Source organism: Pimephales promelas, chromosome 12, assembly GCF_988280905.1.
Source record: "Pimephales promelas chromosome 12, fPimPro1.hap1.1, whole genome shotgun sequence".
Taxonomy (NCBI): Eukaryota; Metazoa; Chordata; class Actinopteri; order Cypriniformes; family Leuciscidae; genus Pimephales; species Pimephales promelas.
In genome coordinates, this window is record NC_142780.1 from 12904849 (window position 1) to 12929605 (window position 24757).

General features: G+C 37.7%; 1 protein-coding gene across 2 annotated transcripts in view; it reads left to right on the forward strand.

Moving 5' to 3' along the window:
* ulk4 (unc-51 like kinase 4) overlaps positions 1-24757 on the forward strand; it is a 256347-nt gene that overhangs the window by 161819 nt on the left and 69771 nt on the right. For both annotated transcript variants that reach the window (XM_089117516.1, XM_089117518.1), the window contains exons 32-33: positions 6531-6636; positions 21037-21203. In XM_089117516.1, the coding sequence (XP_088973642.1) occupies positions 6531-6636; positions 21037-21203 (273 nt within the window). The remainder of the gene's footprint in view (positions 1-6530; positions 6637-21036; positions 21204-24757) is intronic.

Sequence of the window (24757 nt, forward strand, 5' to 3'; positions counted from 1 at the left end):
GCAAAGAGTGTTTTCAACATTGGTAAGGTGATAATTGAGCACTTTTGACCTGGTGTGTGTATTTTAACTTCACAACCAAGAGATTATTTGAAAGGATGTATGAAAAAAATCCTTTGATTTATTTGACTTTCTTAAATTATTTACAGTTAAATGTCAAGGTAACCACACATATTTAAAGAAAGAAGCAGTTCGTTTCAGGCTGTATCATTGTAGTGTCATTGTATAGTATCATAGAGGGGAAACTTTAATGAATTACTCCAACTGTTGTACTGCCACGGCTTTCTGTTGAATGTGACCTGTCACTATAGATTGGACAGAAAGGAAAAAAAAAACATTAATGTTCTTGAGAGCTGAGATGCACTCGCAGCCACACTTTCTGAGCAAGAAAAGTGCACTTAAAGCTTTTAGCTCGTCTTGACAATAAAAGGAGTCTGTTTTTAATGTAGTAGTAATAGATGTGTAAGACAGTGTTATGAATATGTCTTCTTTAATATAGTGTATCACAACAGGGAAATATAAAAAACAATTAGTCATACCTCAAATTAATTTATATATATATATATATATATATATATATATATATATATATATATATGGTGATAATTGAGCACTATAATGATAATTGAGCATATATTGAGCACTATGGTGATTATTGAGCATATATATAATAGACAGTTTTGTCACTTATTTTGCCATTTTGTTTACTCCATCCTTTTGCTGAAAATATGTGGGGCAAATGATGTACTAGACTCATTTCATTTCGATTCAATTCACATTTATTTGTATACTGCTTTTAACAATACACATCATTTCAAAGCAGCTTTGCGGAAAATGCATGCATCTAAATTACAATGTAGAGTATCTGTTATCAGAGGTGACTGTGTCCAAGTAATGCGTTTCAGAAATGTACAAATACAAATCACGCAGTTAGCTAGGCAGAAACAGTGAGCTCATTGGAGGTTATTATTATAAGTTGTGAACATAATGATTCCAATATATAGCAAATTTAGCATTGGTGAATGTTGATTTAGAGTTTGCATTATGAATTATTCTGATTTTTCCAAGTAGCCAATATGATGCAGACCCTTAATATGTATTGATCTGCAAGTAACCTCTTGTAAACAATGTCATATAACTTTACATTTACCTCAGAAAAGCACTTCAATGTCCAAAAACCTATTAGTCGTCTAGAAAAATTAACTTGGTGCACAGTGCATATATTTAGCAAAATACTCCTCTCTGATTGTGTAAATATATGCATTGTATTTTACTTAACCTGGTCTTCAATATTTAATGTTTAAATAAATCTGTTTTATGCCACCGTTAAAGTGTTTATATATTTACGGTTTGCATGTAGGGACCCTGATGCTACCGTGTTTGTGTTGGGCTATTTTGAGCCTTGTTAGTGGTATTAACTAGTGATTTTTTTCATTTTCATTACTCTATGCCCCATATACTAGCATCATTCGCTAAACAGTTTTTAGAGATTAAAGGGTTAGTTCACCCAAAAATGAAAATTCTGTCAGTATTTACTCACCCTCATGTTGTTCCAATCCCGTAAGACCTTCGTTCATCTTCAGGACACAAATTAAGATATTTAAGATATTAAGATCGCTCCTGCATACAGTCCATAGGCTTCTTGAGGGACTGGCTCTTGCTGTCCCCGAAAAGTCATTAAAGACATCGTTAAAATAGTCCAAGTGACTACAGGGGCTCAATCTTAACTTTATCAAACGACGAGAACACTTTTGTGCGCAAAAAAACAACAAAAATAACGACTTTATTTCAACTATTCACTTCCTTCTCCATGAGCCTGTAAGTCAGTTAACGTAGTGTGATTGCGTAGAGCTACGTCACACGTAGGCTCACTATTGGCCGACGCTGGTCATGTGTGTGTGATGCGTGTGACGTACAATAACAGAAGCTTACGCTATTAAACTAGTAACCTGACTCGCGCAGAGGGAGAAATAAACGAATAGTTGAAATAAAGTCGTTATTTTTGTTGTTTTTTTGCGCACAAAAGTGTTCTCGTCGTTTGATAAACTTAAGATTGAGCCCCTGTAGTCACTTGGACTATTTTAACGATGTCTTTAATGACTTTTCGGGGACAGCAAGAGCCAGTCCCTCAAGAAGCCTATGGACTGTATGCAGGAGCGATCTTAATATCTTAAATTTTTTAATTTGTGTTCCGAAGATGAGCGAAGGTCTTATGGGGTTGGAACAACATGAGGGTGAGTAAATACTGACAGAATTTTCATTTTTGGGTGAACTAACCCTTTAAACTCTTTACATTTGATAATCATGAAAACAAATCTCAGAGAACGGTTGACTATGTACCAATGTGTAATTAGACCAAAGGTTCATTTTGCGCCGGAGTTGTGGTTAATGATAATGTTCAGGTGATGTGGCGGCTAACGTTAGGCTGCTACTTACTTGATTCAAATGATAAGCCATGTTTGAAGTCGATAAATGATATGCAAACATTTGGAATTCCGGCCTGTAATTACCACAAGAACCAGCCGTGTTTATGATCTGTCCCTCACGGACTGCTTGACTTCGCCACTTCCTGTGTCTTTGTTTTGTTTTTTCTCCTGTGACTAACTAATTACAGTTGGGTTGACTAAGCACTTTCTCATCGACTAACATTTACCTGACCGTTAGCGGGTAAACCTAGTTTATTATTCAGCTCAATTAGTTCAATGTTGATTCTATTTAATGTGGATGTTGCGAAGTTCATTAGTTATGAAGCAAACTCCGTTTAACATTAAAGAAGGTTAACAGAAGATAATGGCCTCATTATTCAGCTTAAGTGAGTTCAGTGTTGATCCAATTTGGTTCAATAACAGTGCAAATTTCATTATATTATGAATCAAGCTTAATTCAGCTATAAGAAGCTCTACCGAAGGCAATAGTAGTATCATTAAGCTCAAGTCCATTCACTGTTGATTCAATTTATTATCCAGCGCAATTTAGAAAGTCCACTCCAATAGTGTCAGTACAGTAGCCTGTGACATCAAGATGAACTGGTTTTGTTAAACAGGCTATTTTCAGCACACTCCCAATATTAAACGTTTCCTCATTGTCTCTCCTGCAGTGTGTGTGTGTACTATATTTATGTATGGACTGAAGGTTCCTGATGAATGCACGACCCCTCCACTCCTCTCCCGAGGCTCCGTGCGGAAATAAAGTGGAAAAAGTAATGATTCCAGGCCTTGAAAATTCTTGCACAGCCTGTGGAGGGGCTCGGAGATTCCCCTGAGACAGACATACCCTTCTCTAGCTGCCTGTCAGCCAGTAGAGTTGGCCAGACCACTCTTTCTCTCTCTTTATCTCCCTTTCTCGCTCTCTCTTTCCCTCCCAAGCCTCACTCAGACCTCTAATTAAAACCCCCATCGATTTTTTTTCCCCTCCTCCTCCTGCCTTCTTTCTGCTCTTCTTTGTCTGTTTATCATGTTTTTAATCGGCCCCTGGACCTGAGCTCGCTGCAGGATTAGACAGTGTCTTTGACCCTAGAGTGGAAAGACCTAGACAACACCGTCCCTACACCTCCGGCCTTAGCCAGCTCCCCCTGTTGGCCTCACCCAGCCTCGGGTGTCCACCCTGGGGGAGAGATGAGAAGGGCAGAGCCTCGTCTCTCTCTGTCTGGCAGCACCTCTGCCCTCTCTAGTTAGATTCACTCTCCACTCCTGAAAATAGTAGACGGCTATACACGAGTGGAAGCACTTTTTGCTATTGCTGGTTTTATTGCAGACATGGTTTGCCTCATTGGAAGTGCTATTGAGTCCTGGATTAAAGCGATGAGCACGGCTTATGTTTCAGTGATTTTATCGTGGTTTTGGGAATTAAATGCCAAAATTACGAACTATGCTAAACTCATTGTACCTCAGTCTTGAGTAGCTTTCAAGATTTGTTCTCACAACATTTTTTCTTTTGTCAAATCAACTTAAATAATTTATTTAGTAGAGAGAACTTATTATTTTGAGTTTCTGATTATTAAATCAATCTCCTTCATTGTATTAACTCACTTTTTTCAGTTAAATCTACTTATAATTTTAAGGCAACCAGGTTTTTTTTTTTTTTTTACAGTGTACCCGATGATACATAAGTAAATACAACTAGAATAAATAGTTGGCACAGACGTGCCTCTGAAACTGGTATTTACTGTAGGTGTCTGTACACAGACTGCTTAATGCTGCTCAGAGGTGACATGCATGTATTTAAATAGTACTTTTTAGGGGGTAAGGTGGGCATAATTTAGTCTGGCTTTTATGCATTATTATTATTTCACAGAATTTGAGCAGCCACAGAGCCGCCTTACATCATCACTGTAAAGATGCCTTGATATATAACTCTTCAAAAGTAATCCACTACAGTTGATTATTCGTTACTGATCACTAAGTACTTTAGAACACATTTTTAAAATAGCATTAATGATTTTAGTATTTTAGAAATATAATAACATTTAATAATAAGAAGAAGAAGAATCATAATAATAATACTGCAAATTATGTTACTCTATTACGTTTTCTTTTTACTAATTTCAAATTACTTTCATGTTACTTTCTAAAACCTACAAACACTTTAAAACCAGAGGGCAATTTGCTTGAAACCAATGTGTGTGTGCGTTTTTGAGTGATGTTTTGTGCATTGCTTGTGTTACATGTACTGTGTACTGGATGTGTGCAGATACGTCTGCTCGTGTATAGCTCATCATTGTGAGTCTCATGCCATGATAAATTCCATGAAAAACTTTTTAGACTGCTTTATTTGCTAAAAAATACAGTATAATAATATTACGGTCACTAAATACTGTACTTTGTATTCCATAACACCTTTCATTGCCCCCCAAATCATGTGTCATTGTGGTCAATATATGTTTCCTTCTTCAATGTGATTATATGGATTTTTTTGTTGTTGTTCACTGTATCATCCACCCAGCTTGATCATTTAAAACAATGGCTCATCTTTCTTTCACTTCAAGGCCCCCTTGGTCTGAGACAATATTTAAACTAATGTCTCTGATACTTCTTTTGTATTAAAACAAACAAACTCAAAAATATTATGCCATTTTAATAGTTCACCCAAAAATGAAAATTTGCTGTTAATTTACTCACCCTCAGGTCATTCAAGATGTAGGTGACTTTTTTTTTCTTCTTCAGTTGAACAGTAAAGAGGATTTTCAGCTGAAACCGTGGTACTTGGTGATTTTGTATAATGCAAATCAAATGGCTACTGTCACTTTGAGGGTAAAAAAAAACAAAATTAATACCCATGGCTCATGACGATACATTAAGGCCTTATGTAGAGAAATGATCGGTCTGTGCAAGAAACTGAACATTGTTTACAACATTATTACCTGTAATCGCACACTATTTGCAGTCTGGAGTGCGAGCTTCCTGTCACACAATGACGTATCTAGTAAGATCCTGAAAGATTCAGCAAGATCCACTAATAAACAATTCAAACTGTGTAGAATTCAGGTTTTACGTGGTCTCAGTTAAAGGGATAGTTCACTTTGAAATTAATTTTTAATATGTTTTAGCTTACCTCAAGGGCATCCAAGATGTAGGTGTCTTTGTTTCCACAGTATTTTCAATTTTGACATTTTTCAGTCAAACCGTTGTTGTCTATCAGTCATACACTGGAGCCTAAGGGGGTCCACCAAAAAGCATGCAGAGAGAAGTCAAAATTACACATGATTTAATGACTCGTACATGTAAGTACACATTGATTGCCTAAGACACGAAACGAGCGGTTTTTGTGAGAAAACGAACCGTATCTATATCGTTTTTACCTCAGTGACGTCCAAGTGATCTGAATCAGTTGTGCAATGTCCAACTGAACCGAACTGAATCAGTTCAATGTTACGCCGGAAGTGTAACGTCACTCAATATTTACATGGAGATTTCAGAAGTTTTACCTTTTACTAAACATATTTTTCCCGTATATCTAAATATGTTTAGTGAAAGGTAAAACTTCCGAAATCTCTGTATGAAAAAAAGAGTGACATAGCCGTGCAAGCGATCACTTCCGGCGCATGCGCAAACCGAAGCGCCCGTGCCGTCAGATCATTTTGTCATGGCTATGATTACAAGAGGTAAAAACGATATAAATACTGTTCGTTTTCTCACACAAACCGCTCGTTTCGTGCCTTAGGCCATCAATGTGTACTTACATTTACGAGTCATTAAATCATGTTTAATTTTGACTTCTCTGTGCATGCTTTTCGGTGGACCCCCTTAGCCTCCAGTCTATGACTGACAGACAACAACAGTTTGACTGAAAAATGTCGAAATTGAAAATACTGTGGAAACAAAGACACCTACATCTTGGATGGCCTTGAGGTAAGCTAAAACATATCAAAAATTAATTTCAAAGTGAACTATCCCTTTAAATCCATTAATTTACACAGAACTGACGTTCATTCAAAACGTCTTCATCCAAACTGGTTGTAACATTGTTTTTTTTTTTTTATTTCAGATATGCGTTCAGATATTTGGAGATTTTAATAAGATGTTCTCTTTTTTTAGGAGCACCAGAATAACACAGTTGGTGGCATGATGCAGAACGCCATGGCTCTCCTCAGCAATTTGATTGGGCAGAAGGGCACGGACCTCCGACCGTTCTACCAGCAAGGTGCAGTGCGTCTGAACGTCACTTGCTTTGATATATCGGCCCTGTGGTTTCTAGCCCGTCTCTGAACCAGAAAGTACAAACCCACACAGTCTTTTCACCCAGACACTGCCACACACATGAAAAGGGCCTGCATTCAGAGAGCTGCCCTTGTTTTGTTTTGGAGTGTTTTCATTCCATTACCAGACCCTTATTGCTCTCATCTCGCTGTCTGACTCTCGCGTGTGACTCTGATGGAGGGGGAGGGTGTTCAGCTGCCTTTTTAAAGGGCTTTCACCAGATACTGCTGCTTTTATCAGCATGGACGCTTGTGTGGTGGCCCTGTAGCCCACATATACTTAGTGTCCCACCCCTCTAGCCCTCATATCACCTACCGCCCAGGCTTAGGCATCTTATTAAAAAGCTGCCTCTCTCCTTCTGTTTTCATCTGGTGCTATCTAGCCTCTACTCATTCTCTCATCTGCACAGTTTGCTGTCTGTTGACTCTCGGTTCATGACCACGCAAGGCTGGGTTTTTTTTTTTACGTTCTTTTTTTTTATTCCCCCCAGCCTGCCGTGTGAATGCCCAGTCTCACCCTGACGCTTTCAGCTCCCTGTGCTGAATTATTGAGTAATGGATTCCTATAGCCTTACTTATGTTGACAGTTTTGGACCCGCATGCCTGTCTTCGCCGCACGCTAGGCCGAGATGGACGCTGAAGTGTGCGGGGGTGTGTGTTTGTGTTTTTTCAAAAGGAGATGAGTCAGATTCACACACACACTTCACATTCAACATGGTTTGAAGAGGGGGGCACCTTGGTAAAAAAAAAGTGTATCGGTTCACACTTACGTGCTCATGTGGTTCTAGAGAAGGTGAGATTCACGTTGACTACGTTAAGTAACACGTTCTTAGCACTCACCTCAGAAAGAGCTGTAGCTGGGACGGGTGGGAATGAGTTTACCCAGCAAAACTTGTCACTGATTCTGCATCCTTGTTGTTCCTTTAACAAAATTATTTTTAACCAAATCAGATTTTATGGTTATAGTTCGGACTATAACTTCAGGATTTGGTCCAAAAATCATATTGCGAATATTTTGAAAATGTGGATTGCAAAATGATAAACATTTAACGGGCCCTATGTTGCACCCGGGGTAAATGACTTTATACACAAACGCATTCATCATTCGTATTTTGCACCAGCGCAAAGCAGGCATTTCCTTCCACAGACGCACGTCGGTAAACTAGGGAATGAACTTGCGCTCCCTGGGCAGGTCGGCGCAAAAAAGAAGGCGTGTTTCGGCGCAAACATTCCCCAGTGCTATGCAGTTCCTGAAAACAATTGTGCCACTGACCAGAAAAAAAATTTGTCTAAAGTCAGTGACGCGTTGCGCGTACATTCAGATGCTATTTTAAGCGCGCATGCTTTGGCCAGTGTGAACAACGCGCATACACTGTAGTAGATGAATCTCTCATCTACACAGATGCATTTGACTTTTTGCAAATGATACATTATTATAAGGAAAACTATTAAAACTTGAGGGAAATTATTGTTGTGTTCATGACAATGGGAAAAATAGAAGCTTACACGTTTACCCAAATTATTATATTCATGTTTAACTGAAGCATATTTGGGTGTGTTTGTCCCATCCCCAATGTCACTTCTCTTTCTTTTACGGCCTTGACGAGAACATCGATCTCCTCGACTGTGAACCGATTGTGAAGAGCGTCTGGTAAATGCGCCGTTATACTAGTATTGCGCCATGGAACAAGCACACGGAATGTGAGATGACGCTCTGATTGGTTTATTTCACGTTACGCCCAAACCACACCTATGAAGCTACTTCAGACCAACCCCTTTTTAGATTTGCGCCAGGTGCAAGAGGCATTTATCCCGCCGGGAAAATAGCAACAGCGATGGGATCCGTTACTTGCACAAAGTTACTTGCGCCGGGATCCGCCCACAAAGTTACTTGCGCCAAGAACTTGCATTCCTATTTTGATCTGTGAGTGATGTAGAATAGAATGACTGCTGCGCTTGACAGAGAGCATAACGATCAGAGAGAGAAGCTGTGTCTGAAATCGCTCCCTATCCAATATATAGTGCACTATATCGGGTGTCAGCCATTTTGTAGTGGTGTCCGAATTCTGAGTGAACGACATCATTCCCTACATTCATTCACTACTTTTACCTACAATCCTCTCTGAATTCGAGTGTACATTCGATGTACACTTGCTGAAGCCCTATTTCGCATGAAAGTGCGGCGCGAGCAGGTTTAAACATTACATCCAGTTGAGGATTTGAAAAATATCCGTTAATCGTCGTTAAGAAGCGTATTCATTTGAATATAATAACGGTCGCCGGAGGGCGCTCGACGACACGTCTGTGAACGTGAGAGTTACAATTTCAGTCGATGAAACTACAAATCTGGCATATATATATAATTACAAAATAAAGTCATTATGATTGTTATTGTTGTTAATATTATTTTATAAAGTAGGTAATATAAGATAAAAGGAGTTTTATCAGTACGCGTGACGAAGCCTTTACTGCGACAGCTCCAACTCTCCGACGCACAGTGTAAACGTCAGCGTCCGAATTCACTCACTTCATCTCGTTCACTCCTTGCAGATATTGTGCACTCAAATGCCATACACTATATACTGTAGGGATTAGTGAATGAGTGAACGAGTGAGCGGTTTCCGACACAGCTAGAGAGTGCGCCCCCTCATGTCTTCAAACAACACAAGCGCTGTCTCGCTCTCTCCATCGCGCATATTAATCAAATCAATTGACACGATAGTAAAAGGTTGGAAGACCGCAGTTTCACGTGGAGCATTTGGAGATTTGTAGAGATTAGAGACTCAATGAACAACATCTCAGCACTAAATTATAAAGGCCGGTCTCATATAGTCTCAAATACAAGCCGGTGCAGTTTGACGATTTGGGAAAATAAAAGCCCGGGCTATTATTTGAAGTTTTACCGTAAGTAAGTCATGCAGTTTATTTTGTCTTGTCACAGTTAAAGTTATTTTATATAAGTGCCTTATATAATAGAATCAAATAATTAGTCTATTTAAATATGTAAAAAAAAAAAAAAAAACATTTTCAGGAATAATATCTACGGAAGTGTGATAATATCAATATTTCATTGGTTCAGGGGAAGGAGGAGTCAGGGTCCGAACTTAATTCGCAAAATTAATTTGCCACGACGGCTCTTTCCAACATCGACTCAAAACACTTGCTCATCAGCAGCTTCAACTCAGTCCAGCACAGCTCGCTCTCATGGCAGCTTCTCTCTCTCCACAGCCAGACATCACAGGCTTTTTATCCAGTCTCTTGACTCACTGCAAAATGATAACACCGGTTAGAGCTTGTAAACTCGGGGCGCATCCCTTACCACACGTCTCCCGTGCTCACGGCCCATCTGCAGCAAAAGCTAAACCACGCCCCCTTGTCACAAAAAGCAATATCAGGGTTCTCAAGTTTGAGCAAAAGCTTGGAGTGAGATCACACGCGGTTAGGGGAGGAGCCATAATGAAGCCCCGCCCCACCCATCCCCGCCCCCAATTTTACCCATTGTTCATAATTAACCAGAACAAATTAAAATTATAACAATTAGTAAATCTGATAAATGACAGAGCAATTCATCACATCAAATACTCTTTAATGCAGTATTACATTAAAAATTGCATTTTGATTTTTGAATGCGTCTTCTATCTAGACGAATGATTTATTGTGTGGTGGGACATTGAGAACAAATGGACAGATTAGAGTGCACCACCTCTTCCACTGTCTCCTCCTCTAATCTGGCAACCTTTTTAGGGGGCTTACCCTTTGGTGCCCAAAATGACAAAATATCTTTCTGCTTTTTTCCTGACATCTTTGAAAAATACAAATGCAACATTATGACAATGATTAAATATTACCCAGAGCAATCTGCTGTAATACATCCTTAATGTAACTAGAAAGACTATTAATATTACAGTATAATATAATTTAAAATAAAATCAGTAAATCTTCATTCCTTTCCATACCCACTAACATTTCTCTTAGTTTCAGATAACGTAAGATAGCCAAACTGAGCCTGGTTGCAAAGTAGTTGTAGAGTTTTTGACTGCATCAATAATAATGTACGATGGGCTACATATTAAATGTTCTAGCCCAAAAATGTTAGACGAGCTTCTTCCAATTTACCTTCTTCTCCATCACGACACATGTGTTCGCGCGATGTTGTTGGTTACCTAGTAACGAACGTACGGTGGCCGAGGATGTTCCGTCCATTTCCGTGTGTTCGCGCTACTGAATGACATGTCATGTATAGATCAGTCGTGCACGCAGCGCGCATATATGTTGCCTAGTAACGAACGCAATCTGGCGGAGATACGCGCTGGCGGCAGGAAACTTCACTTTGTATACAACGTTAGAAAGCTTTCAGCCAGGACAACTTGGTTGGCATTGCATTTTCAGCGTGAGAAATACACAGTGTGGCGTGTGAGCGTGTGAACCGGTCGAAATGAGTGTGTCTCACGGCCAATGCGTGAGACTTGAGAACCCTGGCAATATGCTAATATCGCAAACATGAAAATTTGGCATTTATGTATTTTAAATGAAAGTTTTTGTTAACCTGTAAAGTAAAAATTGACTATTCATCAACCTCAAGTTGAGGTTTCATGCCAGTAAGCCATTAATAGCTTAAGCTATTTTCCTAACGTTTTATCTCTAAAAATATACACGAGCACGAATATTTAAAGGAATGAAGTCTGCCATGCAAAACGTCAGCGCTTGATGAGTTTTGTAATGGGGGAAGGTGCATATTCTAGATATTTTCACAGGTTAGTTCCTGTCTGTCAGCTGCAGTGAGGCTGACCGTAAACACTCACATACGCACACACATCCCAAGCCTTCCAGATAAGTACGGGTCTGTAATGGCTTTTTTTTTCTTCTGGTAGATCTGTGCACAGCACGCTTCCTCATATCACAACAACCCCTCATGGACCTCTTCTTGTGTCTAAGCGAACCAGGCTACTGCAGGCTGGGATCAGACGCTACAAACCCTGCCCTACACACTTGTTTTTTTTTTTTTTTTTTACAGCACAGGGTCATCTACAAGCCATCTCATGCAGCCACCATTGTTATCAGCACTCCTCCTCTCGGAAAGCTCTGACCCAGCACTAAATATAACCCCTACAATTAGCGCTATCTTGCTAATGCCAGCCACCTCGGTCTTGCTCCGCTCTAGAAGGGGGGAAACACCGTAAATTGGTTCTTTTAGGTTTGAGCAAGAGAGCATGGGCACGGGACGCAGATACAAGAAGTGAAGGAGGGAGTTAAGGAGAGATGAAGAAAGAACAAGAAAATGTGAGGAAAATAAAGAGTGCTGCGGCGGGGGTTGAGGGTTGATTGAGACAAGGAAAGAGTGAGAAAGACGAGATGAGTTTTATAATTGGTGAGATTTGTGGGGGTGATAGATAACAGACGGAGAAGGAATAAGCAAGAAACCCAGACTGTGGAAGTGTCAGGATTATGTTGTGTTTTGTGCCCGTTTCATTCCGGTGTGCTTCAGTTTAGTTTAGTCTTAAGTTAGTTACTGATTACGTTCAGCTGTCATTTAAGTTTCCCTGTGTATTTATTCTCCCTGGCTGTTTCACCAATACCAAGTACACAAAGTTCTGAGCACCCGGTGATCACCTGGATCTCACAACTCTGAAAACGTCAGATTAAATTTTTTAAATAGGTGCTATATTTCTACATACACCACAAATTTGAGCTTTAAAGGTCCCCTGACATGGGGGTTATTTTATTTTTGTATAATATTATCTGGGTTGCCCTTATCATAGATATCTATATAAAGTCTAGATGTCTCACGTCGGAGTATTTATCGTCATCACCGGCGGCTATCTTGTCACAGACAGGCTTTCTGGCGGGCTCTGTGGTATCTGATGTAAGAAATACTCTTATCTCGTTGAAATCTTGACGGATTTACAAACGGTTTGGTTTCTTACAAACGTTATTAACGTTGCTATAATTCTGGATGATTATTTATTTATAGACGAATCCGACGAGCGTTCTTGTGTAGGCTGCCATCTTGTGGCGACGCCATTACTGAGCTGTTACACCGGCATAGACATATGCACCGGTATGTAAACAAACCTCGGAGATAAGGTGATAACGCACCCTTGATGACAGCTACAGCCAGGCAGACTTGTTAGGTTGATGATGTTAAACATTGGCCTCCAGTCCAGTCACAGATGAAGGTACAAACGATCTTACAGATTATTTGATCTGTAAAAGATCTGTCCATTTGGCAACAATAGATAAATAAATAAATGAAATCAAATAAACAATTTCATGTTTTTCATTTGTGTCCATTATTTATCTCATTTTTACATTGCAACGGGCAAGGGTAAGGTAACGTTACAGCTAGAAAGTATACATAATATCGACCAACTACTGTTTTTAAACCATGGAAAGAGGTCAATATAACAGCAGGAGAACAATTATGTCACATAACGTTACATTCAGCTCAGGAAAGCCATTTAATGACCATAGCATGTAAATTGAATAGAAAAAATAACAAGAGAGGAGATTTTGCTGATCACTATATCACACATTTAGTATATTTTTTTTACTTATGTCATTAAATAATTGTTATTATACGCGAATGTCCGCGTCTTGTACTCGCCCAGGAAATCTTTGTAAACCGTACGGCTCCAGACAGGGGCAGTCGACCCGGGGTATTCACAATGTTTTCTCTTCAAAATTGAAATTTTACTGCCACCATTGAAACAATTTATAACGGAAACTGTTTACCCACTCGACATTATACAAGGGCTAACGTTGTAACGTTAGTGACAGTCGTAAATCGCGAGCTGTTTATTCCAGTGGACGCAAGTTGCAACTAAAACAATAGAAGGCAATGGCGCAACGCTACCCAGCAACAGCTCAGTAATGGCGCCCGCTTACTTCCGGTAGTTTCGCCGGATTCGTCTATACACTTATGGTGCGTTCTATTATAGCCAACGAACCGACTCGGACCTCGTATTTGACGTCACGTCCACACTTCAAGCGTTCTATTATGTTTTGGAGAAAAAAAATGGACGCCACCCGGAAAGCTGTTATAATGGTAGCACTGACCGAGTACCAGGCACTTACATTAAAAAAAATATATATATATTATGACTACACCTTATCAAAACGCAGCCATTGAACTTGAAAATATTCACTTTATTTAATGTTTTTCATGTTAATCTTCTGTTAGCAACGCTAGCAACGTTAATAATTGCACTCACAACAACCGATTCCCATACCTACAGGGGACGCAGTAATACAAGTGATTATAAATGTCATTTAAAATACCAAAGGCGGTTCAAAAACAATGAAAAGAATTCGTTCTTACAAGTCACAGGGCGCAGCCATCTTGAATTCCAAAACGGAATTCTTGCTCGGTGTCCTCACGGTTGTCCGATGTCCGAGAGGTGAAATCCGAGGAAAGGGGGCGTGTTGCTAGGCAACGTCTGTCGTCCGATTCGGATCTCCGAGATGGATGAATAATAGAACGCACCATTAGTATTCATAAGTATGCAGTATCATAACTACATCTCTGTCGTTTATAACAAACCAGACCGTTTGAAAATTGGTAGAAAATTGAGCAAGTTACGGTGATTTAAAAAGTACATGTACCATTAAAACAATGTTACCTGTGAGCAAGCTGCCTGTGACAAGATGGTGCTGACGTCGACCTCCATAAGCCAGCAGCGTGGACGAGATATCTAGCCTTTATATACAGTAGATATCTATGGCCCTTATGGTTTTTAGATCAAAAATATTAATAATTTAGAAATAAAAGGCCATTTTCCTAGCCTGATTTTAGCCTCTGAATTGAACGCTCTGTTTGTGGCATGTCTGCTGTAGGATTCAGTGTAACCGCTTGTATATGAAATGCTTGTATATGAAATAGTTATGTATTACATGCAAAACTTTCTCGAATACTTTTACTACAGCTATTATAGGTTTTTACTATTACAGCTATCGAGATTAACGAATCGTGAGAACATTTTAAAGTATTCAGATCTATTCCCATCACATAAAATGTTGCCGTGATGAGCATTGAGCAAGCAGAGGACAGTCTGTTGATCGTGAGAATGAAGATCTTATAATTGCAGTTTCTGCTCTCTCTAATGCTTTCACCAATGCAGACACGACAATGTACATACAGTAAGAGTTTCGTTGTGCAGTGTGTGTCATTGATTTCATAACGAGTTGTCCTTCGGATAAACTCGCGCTGTGTGGAAAGATTGTTCTTTGGTCACTTTCTGTTTAATTTGTTCACAATTTAAATAAGATTATTTTCATCCTACTAAAATTATTTTAGTCACTGGCTTGTCTTACTAATGCATAAACAGTAATGAACGATTATTTTGAGAGAAAGATTAACTTACCTGTCTGAACTTGAACAATTAGGCTGCACATCAGAAATTGTTGCATGGTAGCTTGATCGATTTATTTTCAGACGTTCATGGAGTTGAGGAAACAGTCGTCGGTGAAATGTTTGGACCACACAAAACTTTGGGAAGTTGAATAGGCGCATTTCCAGAGAAAATAAAATGAACGCATTGTTTCTTCAGAGGTTCGGATGAAGGAACTAAAAAATACTTTTGTGTTCAAATTGTACATCTGAACACTGATCAACTGCCATGCTTCGCTCGTTTGCAAGCCATGATATCTCTCGAGGAAAAACTCAAATCTCAAAGCTATATCTCTAGGAAGAACTCAAATCGCGCTCGCGCATTCGTACTTCTTAGCTCATTTTCTCATGGGCGAGCCAAATTCTCCGGCCGGGCAAAGCAGAGATAGGGGAGGTAACCTTTCCACGTTATGACGTAATATCGAGGAGATTCAAGATCAGCGCATCTGAGCTGCAGAGAAGAGAAAAATAACCAAAGCACGGTTTACACCGATTGAAAATTCTAGACACGAGGGGAACGCTCCCGTCTCATTCAGTTCATTGTCGGTTCTCATGTATTCTCTTCGTGTTCACTAAATAAGTTTATATTTGATCCTTGTCGTCTTCCTTACGTGAACTGAGCTGAATTTACGTGAATTGATCCTTGTCGTCTTCCTTACGTGAACTACCACAACAGAGTTTAGTGTTTTGGAAATTACTTTGAGACTGTAGCTAGCTTGGTTACTCAAAATTTAAAGTAGTTTAAAGGTGCCATGCGTTTTTTAGGCCATAATTTTTTTTTTTTGTTTTTTTTTTGTCGCATAAAGCAAACATCTCCTCACTATCCACTAGCTGCCTATCCCCTGAACACACTGTAAAAAAACGCGGTCTCTGTAGACAGCCCAGGCTCCACAAACGGTAACAAAAACAAACTGGGCTAACCCGCACCACGAAACATAACAAACAGTGATCCACCCAATAACCAACAAGAAGGACTGGGGGGTTATTGCGCGTACACATGAAGGGGGTGTAGAGGAGAGAGAAGCATGAAGAGGGAAGTTAGAATTGTATTCTCTTTAAGTTTGATATGGCCGACACGACACACCAAAGAGAAACAAATTGCAATGAAGAGGGAGAAGGATAAGGAATGCGTGAAGTCCCAAATTAACATTGGAAAAGCCTTCGGCAGAAGGGCTTCCAATCCGACATTCAGTTAGCTGTGTTTTTGCTGGACAGGTGGGTAAATCCATTTTTTTTCTCTCTAAATGAACGTTCATGTTCGCTTAACCAACACAAGGGAGGGGGAGTGGCCTGGATGAGGAGGAGGGAGGGTCTAGCTAGCCTCCGTTTTGTTTCACAATACTTCGAACGTCAACAAGAAGTGACTACTCCCAACATTGCTTAGAGCACCTTTAACTAGTCAAGCTAACCTTATCAAAAAGTGGAAATTTACACTATACGCTACTAATAAAATGTAGCAGGCAACACTGAAGCTATTTAAAGGGATAATCAATTTTTTTTTATTTTCTGCTGACCTCAAAATAAGATATTTTGAAGAATGTAGTTCACCAAATAGTTTTGTTCCCGTTGTATTTGTTGTTCATGTGATGGGAGAAATGGGAACTGAAAAATATCTTATTTTGTGTTCTGCAGAAGAAAGAAAGACATACAGGTTTGGAACGACATACGAGTGAGTAAATGACAGGATTTTTATTTTTGGGTGGACTCTCCCTTTTATGTAAAATTATTATTATTTTTTTAACTATCCAATATAGCATATATTTTTGTTTTGTTTTGACAGAGCACAGAAAGGCTTCTGATCCAGTCAATTTTATTTCTCTGTCTGAGTTAAAAGCATCAAAGGTTCCCACAAATGCACTGTAATTTGCCAATGCATGCAACAAAATAAACATGTTTTATGCATGGTTTTGTAAGCTCACAGTACACAAATATGGCTATGATTTAATGCACATATTAATGCGCAGCCCCTTGCATTCATTTATAAGACTTTTGAAACTTATTTTGCAGTGTTTATTTATTTTATTTTATTTTAAATAGTGCTTTAAGAGCACTATAAGTTAACCTAAAGGTTCCTTGAGAAACCGTTGTTCTATGGGATCGCTGTGAAAACTTTTTAGAAACTTAGTTTGAGATTGTACTGTACTTGATCTTACAGTTTGAAATGTGTCATATAAAGCATGCGGTTGTGAATAATTAAGTGAAGTGTCTTCTGAATGGGCATGCAGTCTCATGAATAATTATGAGTCGTCATCTTACTATAGCGTATCCTGTGACGTTAACACCACGTGTGTTAAATCTAGAAGATGAAAATAGAGCAAAACGACTCAAATAAACCAGTTACCTCCTTAAAATCAATGGATGCTCACATTTTCTGAGCTTGTCGCCATCCATTGTGGAATTGCCGTATCCATGAAGTATACACGTGATGCTGCCTTGAACTTTTGACTAAAAATAGGTGTCTTAGAAGAAAGCTGCCTAACTTTTTGAATGGTCTTTGTTTTGGGAGTACAATCCAGCATTTGATTTTTATAAGAAATCAGATGTTCTATTGCTTCTGAGGCATTTTGACACCTAAACGTGTGCCATAAACATCAGGTATATTGCTTTTGTGGCACATATCTATTCCCTGACTGCCGTACGAAGGAGAGAAAGAGGTATTTCCTCATAAAACATGAACTGCTGACTTGTTTGTTTTTGCTCTGCTCGTGGAAGCGGAAAAACATCCATATCCTAAAGTCGTATTTGCATGACTCATTTTACTGGAAGTAATAGCAATAAATTCGGAACCAAAAGAAAGTAAGTTACATAAATTTAACTGTACAGCTGTAAGCATAAATATTCAGAGTCTTGCAAGTAGTTCTTTGTGTTTGAGACAGCGCTGAAATACTGCTCACAGCTCTGTTAAGACCTGCGTATGCATTTCAGTTCACTATATTTGCATACAAATTTCAGAAGTAATTTTTGCACCGTGTGCATTTATGATAATTCACATAAATTGCGAACGTTCCAGGCTGCGGTTCCAGTTTCATCTGTGTTTCCCCTGTATTAAAGGTGACAGCCTTGGCTGTGTTTTCTTCGTTCAGCAGTGGATTTGTATTGTTGATGGCATTGCCGCTGTATTCATCTTGCATAATTTGTCAAGCGGCGAATTTCATGCGTGGGTCCTTCACCTCAGATAACTGCAGTACTAATCTCAGATAAACAGCGTGATAGCCTCAGGTCTTACTCAACTCCTCCTGATTATTACTGCTGGGACTGGAAGATAGCTCAACACACACACTTGCTTTCACATGCCATCTCCAATACACTGGAAATAGTCTGTTCCAAGTGGGCACTTCACCCTTTGGTGTTTTTTGTGTTGAGTTTGTAGTCCCCAGGGTGCACCAATGCAGTAAATTGATAGTATCCTCTATATTTAGTGTGGAATGTTGTGCTTTCCTCTGTATGTGTAGAGAGTCATAGGTCTTTCTGTGTGTGGTTGAATGTATTGATCCTCTGGCACATGTGTGTTTCTGTGGTGTATCGTCAGGTTGAATCCCACTTAAGTATGAATCATACTTAAATATATATATATATATATATATATATATATATATATATATGTATATGTATCACAATGTGGTTTAGGTTGGACTGCATTTTTAATTTTTTGTTTCATTTTTTGGGCATGAAGCAGAACCTAGTCTCACTTGTAAGGATTCAAAGATTTTATTTGGATGCTCAAAACGAACTTTGGTAACTTCATCCCAGTTACTTGTGGTCTGTGTTTGAGTTTTCTGCCAGGAATAAAATGATCAATGTTCAACTTTAGTCATTTGCATGTTTAGAAATGGATTAGAATGCAATTGAATATATGGAATATGAAACATCCTTTAATTATGCATATATACATCATTTAAGGTCCTCGAATAATATTATTAATTAAAATAATTTAAACAGGAAAACATTTTTTTACAAGACTAATGTCTAATTTATCTGTATATAGTTTGTAAAATATTTACCTGGTTTTACTGATATCGTGATTTTACAAACGAACCATCACAGCTGTCCCATAAATCTGTGAATATTGGATGCACTATGGCGGTGCAATATATTGCAATGCTATTCAAAATTTAAAGAAATAAAAGTGGTCACACTTTATATTCGGATCCATTTCTAAATAGCAACTAACTATTAATTATGACTTTTACTTCAGTAAACTTGTAATTACTGCTTATTAATGGTTAGTAAGGTAGTTGTTACGTTTAGTTATTGGGTTTGGGTTTTAAGATTAAAGGGTTTGTTCCCAAAAAATGAAAATTATGTCATTACTCTCATGTCGTTCCAAGCCTGTAAGATCTCCGTTCATCTTCAGAACACAGTTTAAGATATTTAGATTTAGTCAGAGAGTTTTCTGTCCCTCCATTGAAAATGTGTACGGTGTACGGTCCTTGTCCAGAAAGGAAATAAAGACATCATCAAAGTAGTGCATGTGACACCAGTGGGTTAGCCATATTTATTTGAATCCGAATACACGGACGCACCAGATATACGTCAGCAGCATTACTGAGCGTGGATTGATAACAGAACCGGAAGCGAATACAATGCTGAATAAAATATTAGTTTTTGTTATTTTTTTGGACCAAAATGTATTTTTGATGCTTCAAAACATTCTAACTAACCCACTGATGTCACATGGACTACTTTGATGATGTCTGTATTTCCTTTCTGGACAAGGACAGTATACCGTACATACATTTTCAATAGAGGGACAGAAAACTCTCGGAGTAAATCTAAAATATCTTAAACTGTTTTCCGAAGATGAACGGAGGTCTTACGAGCTTGAAACGACATGAGGGTGAGTCATTAGTGATATAATTTTCATTTTTGAGTGATTAACCCTTTAAGTGATGGAAAATATGGTCATCCAGAATAAGGCATTGCTTAATAAGTATTAATAAACAGCTATGCTAATAAATAACTTGTTAATAGTGAGAATTGGACCCTAAACTGGTGTTACCAAAAAAAAATGATATATACTGTTCTCGTAAGATCTATTCTATAAAGTACGGGGATCAGTAAGATTTATTAGAGATGTTTTTGAAAGAACTTTCTTTTGCTCACCAAAGCTGCATTTGATTGATCAAAAATAAAGCAATAACAGTTATATTGTGCAATATTATAATTATTTTTTAAGTTTTTTTTAATTAAATTTATTTATGTGATGGCAAAGCTGAATTGTCTTCGTTCTCACATGATTCTTCAGATATCATACTGATGAAACATTGCTTGTTATTATCAATATTGAAAACCGTTGTGCTGCTTCATATATATATGTATATATATATATATATATATATATATAGGCTATATATATATTTTTTTTTTTTTTTTTTTTTGTGGATAACGTGAGAGCCTTTTTCCCAGAATTGTTTGATAAATAGAAAGTTCAAAAGTACAGAATTTATTTTGTATCATTCTTAAAATTTTTACTCTCAACTTCAGGTCAATTCAATGCATCCTTGCTGGGAAAAAAAAACGTCCTAATTTCTGTCAAAATAAAAAAATCGTACCAACCCCAAACTATATAAATACACTACAACTATATATATTGTTTTGTTTATATATATATATATATATATATATATATATATATATATATATATATATAACATTTTTAACCCCTTCGTAAAATTACATCAGATTATGTGTATTATTTTTTTTTAATGGTTTTGAATGTCTACCATAAACTGAGAATATTGATATACTCTCTCTTATGTAATATGACTTGGCTTCTGTAATTGTGTAACTATGACTACTTCAACCAGTTAGTATATTAAGTGTAATGTATTGTGTGACAGATAGTTGTTTAATTAAATTGCTGATATCTTATGGTAGATGTGTTTGTGTCCATCAGATGGACAGTCAGAGCAGATGCACGTATAAAAGAGTGACTGTACTGTGTTTGTGTTTATCTCAGGTGTAATTGAGGTGGTCAGTAATGTCTTTGTGGAAGTCTCTGGTGTATATCTGGAGAGAGAAATGCACTCAGGGATGAAGGGCTGTTCTTCTCTGCTCCTGTGTCTGCTGGACATCATCCACTGCCTACTCAAAAACCTTTCAGCTGTAGTCCGACTGGCCCTCCAGGTAACATTCTCTCTCTATTTCAGATTAGATTTATTGGCATGACAAGTAATTAAACGTAATTGTTTTTGTTGTTTGAATGACAGACAGCAGGAATTAGGCTGCTGTCACTTTAAGAGCTGCCCAGATCCAATCTATTGTTTCACATGCATTTGCTTTCTTTTTTTTTTACATGTTTACAGGCATAAATGACTGTATTTACCAGGATACTTGCAAAGATAGGCATTATAACGCATACAAATGTGTGTATTTAACTGCTCAAGGCCAATAAAGCTGAAAAAAAAAACAGTGGCTTCACATGAGCGCCTCTCTAAGACAGCCACCCACATAGCAAAATTCTGATTGTGCTTCAACAGTTTAAAATCACTTGTTTTTACCATATCCAGTCGGCAAAACTTCAAAAACATCTTCCTTTTTTTAAAAATGACAAGTGCCGTTCTTTGTTCATGTTTCAAAGAAAAGCGTAACTTCAAATCATCCAGAGTCGCGGCCAAAGCCAAAATCGAAAGACAGCTGTTCGCCAGCAGCAACAGCCATTATTTGTTTTTAAGTAGCAGTGAACCGTCGCATCTCTGTCGTCATTATGTTAAGCCCGCCCGCCGACTCTATACACGATGTGATTGGCCTGACTAGAGTTTGGTTTTTCCAGCTCGAAAGTCAGCGGAGAGTTGCTAGACTACACTGGCTGCAAAAGACTATCTTAACTAGACTTATCTAAACTGCCGTGCTACATAAAACAACTAACGTGATAAAACGTTGCAAAATTCACGTTCCTCCGTTTCGGATAAAACTGAAAACAATTTCAGCGCCACTAATTGGACATCTCTCTTTGAAAGTGTAACGAATTTTCAGAATTTTGTCACCACAGGCACATTTTTAATGAGCGTGGGTTGTTCTTTACCCTTAGTATTGCAGGGTTTTATGATATCAGAAGATTCTAGAATTTTTTTTTCTAATTTTTTTTTTTTAGATCCTGTTGTTTAACAGCTGTGGTTGCCAGAATGATTCTGTAAAATGCAGTAAAATAAAAATATTTACAGAACAACATAAATTTTACAATCTATAAAAATGTTATAAACCAGTAAATCCAACAGCCGTTTTGTACCTTTTAACATATACTTTCAACCACCATAACAGCACTGATGGTAAAGAGAAAGTAGCTTTTCCACTGTTGAGGAATATAATTGACTAATTACCGCGTTTTTTGTTTGTTTTTGTTTTACTGTAGCATTATTTTATAGTTAAAATTGCAGTATTATTTTTACAGTGTAATTATGGAATATTTTCTGAATTCTGCCCTGCATGCTGCGTTTGTTGTGTGTTGGTGGATTGGTTGGATATTTTACATGATTAAGCTTACAATTAGACGTTTGTCCCATTTTCATATTCTAGTTTATTAAATGGAGCCTTCGTCTCGTTGGCATAAAGGGCAATGGGCTCAATTGCAGATTCTAATATTTGCAGCCAAATCCTAACAGGATTTTTGAAAGGGCATTGTCGTTTTATGGCATACAAGGCCCTGCGACCATTATCTTCCAGTTCATTTACTGCAGGGTTATAGTTTCCTGTGGAATTGCTTTTACTAGATAATTGTAGTGTAATGAGCTTGTGTTGTGTTTTCTGGGATGTGGATCTTTTGTGGAAGGTCATGATTGTGTATGTGTTTGGGTTGACTGGCAGTATTACTCTAGCAGTTCCAGGTTTAGCTGTAAACACTGTTTAGTGTAAGAAAGCAGAACCACTCATCTGTGCAGAGCAGGTGTCTGATTTGATGTTGAGTGAAGTGAGACCAGGGGCGGAAGGTCATTCCACACATATTCCACCTTGTTCGTTGATTGTACATGTTGATGTACATATTGAACAATGTTGGGCTAAATCAGCAACATTCATTCCACTGTCATGAGAAATGTGTTCTCTTTTGTTACTATTTTTTATTATGCATTGACTTTTAGTGTACATTGATTTAATAATTGTAGGGTTTACCTCCTACACTTTGTACCAGTTAGAATGAAATCTATCCATATGTTTGTGTGATTTAATGTTTCACAGTGAAGTACACAGACTTTTGTTATTTGGATCTGTATTTTCTTTTCTTTTTCTATTTCAAAATTTAAAATTGGATTTCGATGTTCCTTAGATATTTAATGAAAATGTTCACAGATATTGTGACACCTTTAATATGAATATATTGTAGGTATCCAGAACTTTATCTACACTCTTAGAAGAAAAGGTTGGTAACACTTTATTTCGACAGTCCACTTTAGACATTCTACTAAGGAACTTTTCAACTACATGTCAACAAATTGTCATTAGAGTATTAGTAGACTGTCAGCTTAATATCTCCTAACACTTTATTTTGTTGGTCCCCCAACAGACATTCAACTGACTATAAGTAACTTGGCGACTACAAGTAAACATATCCTCCCAACCCAAAGCCTAACACCTAACCATAACCTAACAGTCTACTGACAGTCTACTATAATCTACTAATACTAATATTAGAGTTAGTTGACAAGTTGTTTATAATTAGTAGAACGTCTAAAGTGATCGGAATAAAGTGTAACTAAAAGGTTCTATATAGAACCTTAAAAGATTCTATCAGCGCTATGTATTTGGCACCCCTAAAAGGTTCTATACAGAACCCTTTTTAAGGTTTCAATAATAAGAATCCTTTAGAGTTCTTTGGAACCAGGAAAAAGGTTCTATATGGAACCTTTTGGGGTCTTCATTACCATTTATTTTGTCCTCTCCGGTTTAAATATGTCATATTAATGACAAACATCAAGACCCTAAAATGTATTTATGAATGCATGTGAATGATCACAAAATTCAAGATATGGGGGTTGGAAAATGTATATATTTATAACATTTTATAGTTAATCAATATCACACGAAGAGTGACATTTTAGTTTTTCTCCTCCAAAAATCAGCATGATATCAAACAGTGTGATATTAAGTTAGTACAACAGTTTAATAAACAATAATTTAATTACAACTACAAAATGTTGAAGAATAGTGTAATGAATAATAGCCTATAAAGAACCTTTGTGCCAAAAGAATTATTTCTTGTCGTTATAGAATCTTTTTTAGCATTAAAGGTTCTTTGGAGTTGAGTAAAGAACCCTATGCTTCATATATAGAACCCCAATGAACCCTTTTTTCTAAGAGTGCATCTTTGCTGTCATTATTTTTGTATGGATTCATGTTGGTATTTTATGGTACTATTTACAGATTTTTTTACGAAGTTAGTTTGTCTTATGATATATGAAGTGTTTGGACTTTATGTTTTTTTTTTTTTTTTTAAGAATACTCTGAAAATTAAGGGATCTAGGTCTTTTATCAGTACTAAATTAATTCCCCAAATATTTCCCCTCGTATAACAGTTGACAGAGACACACACTGTGTCTGAAATCGAATACTTCCCTACTATGTAGTATGCAAAAAAAAACAGTATGCCAAAAGAGTAGTTTGTCCTAATGCAAAATATTTGCAAAACATTAGGCAAAAAATCCCTGAATAAACTATTACTGCACTGAGATTCTGAAGTGCACATTCGA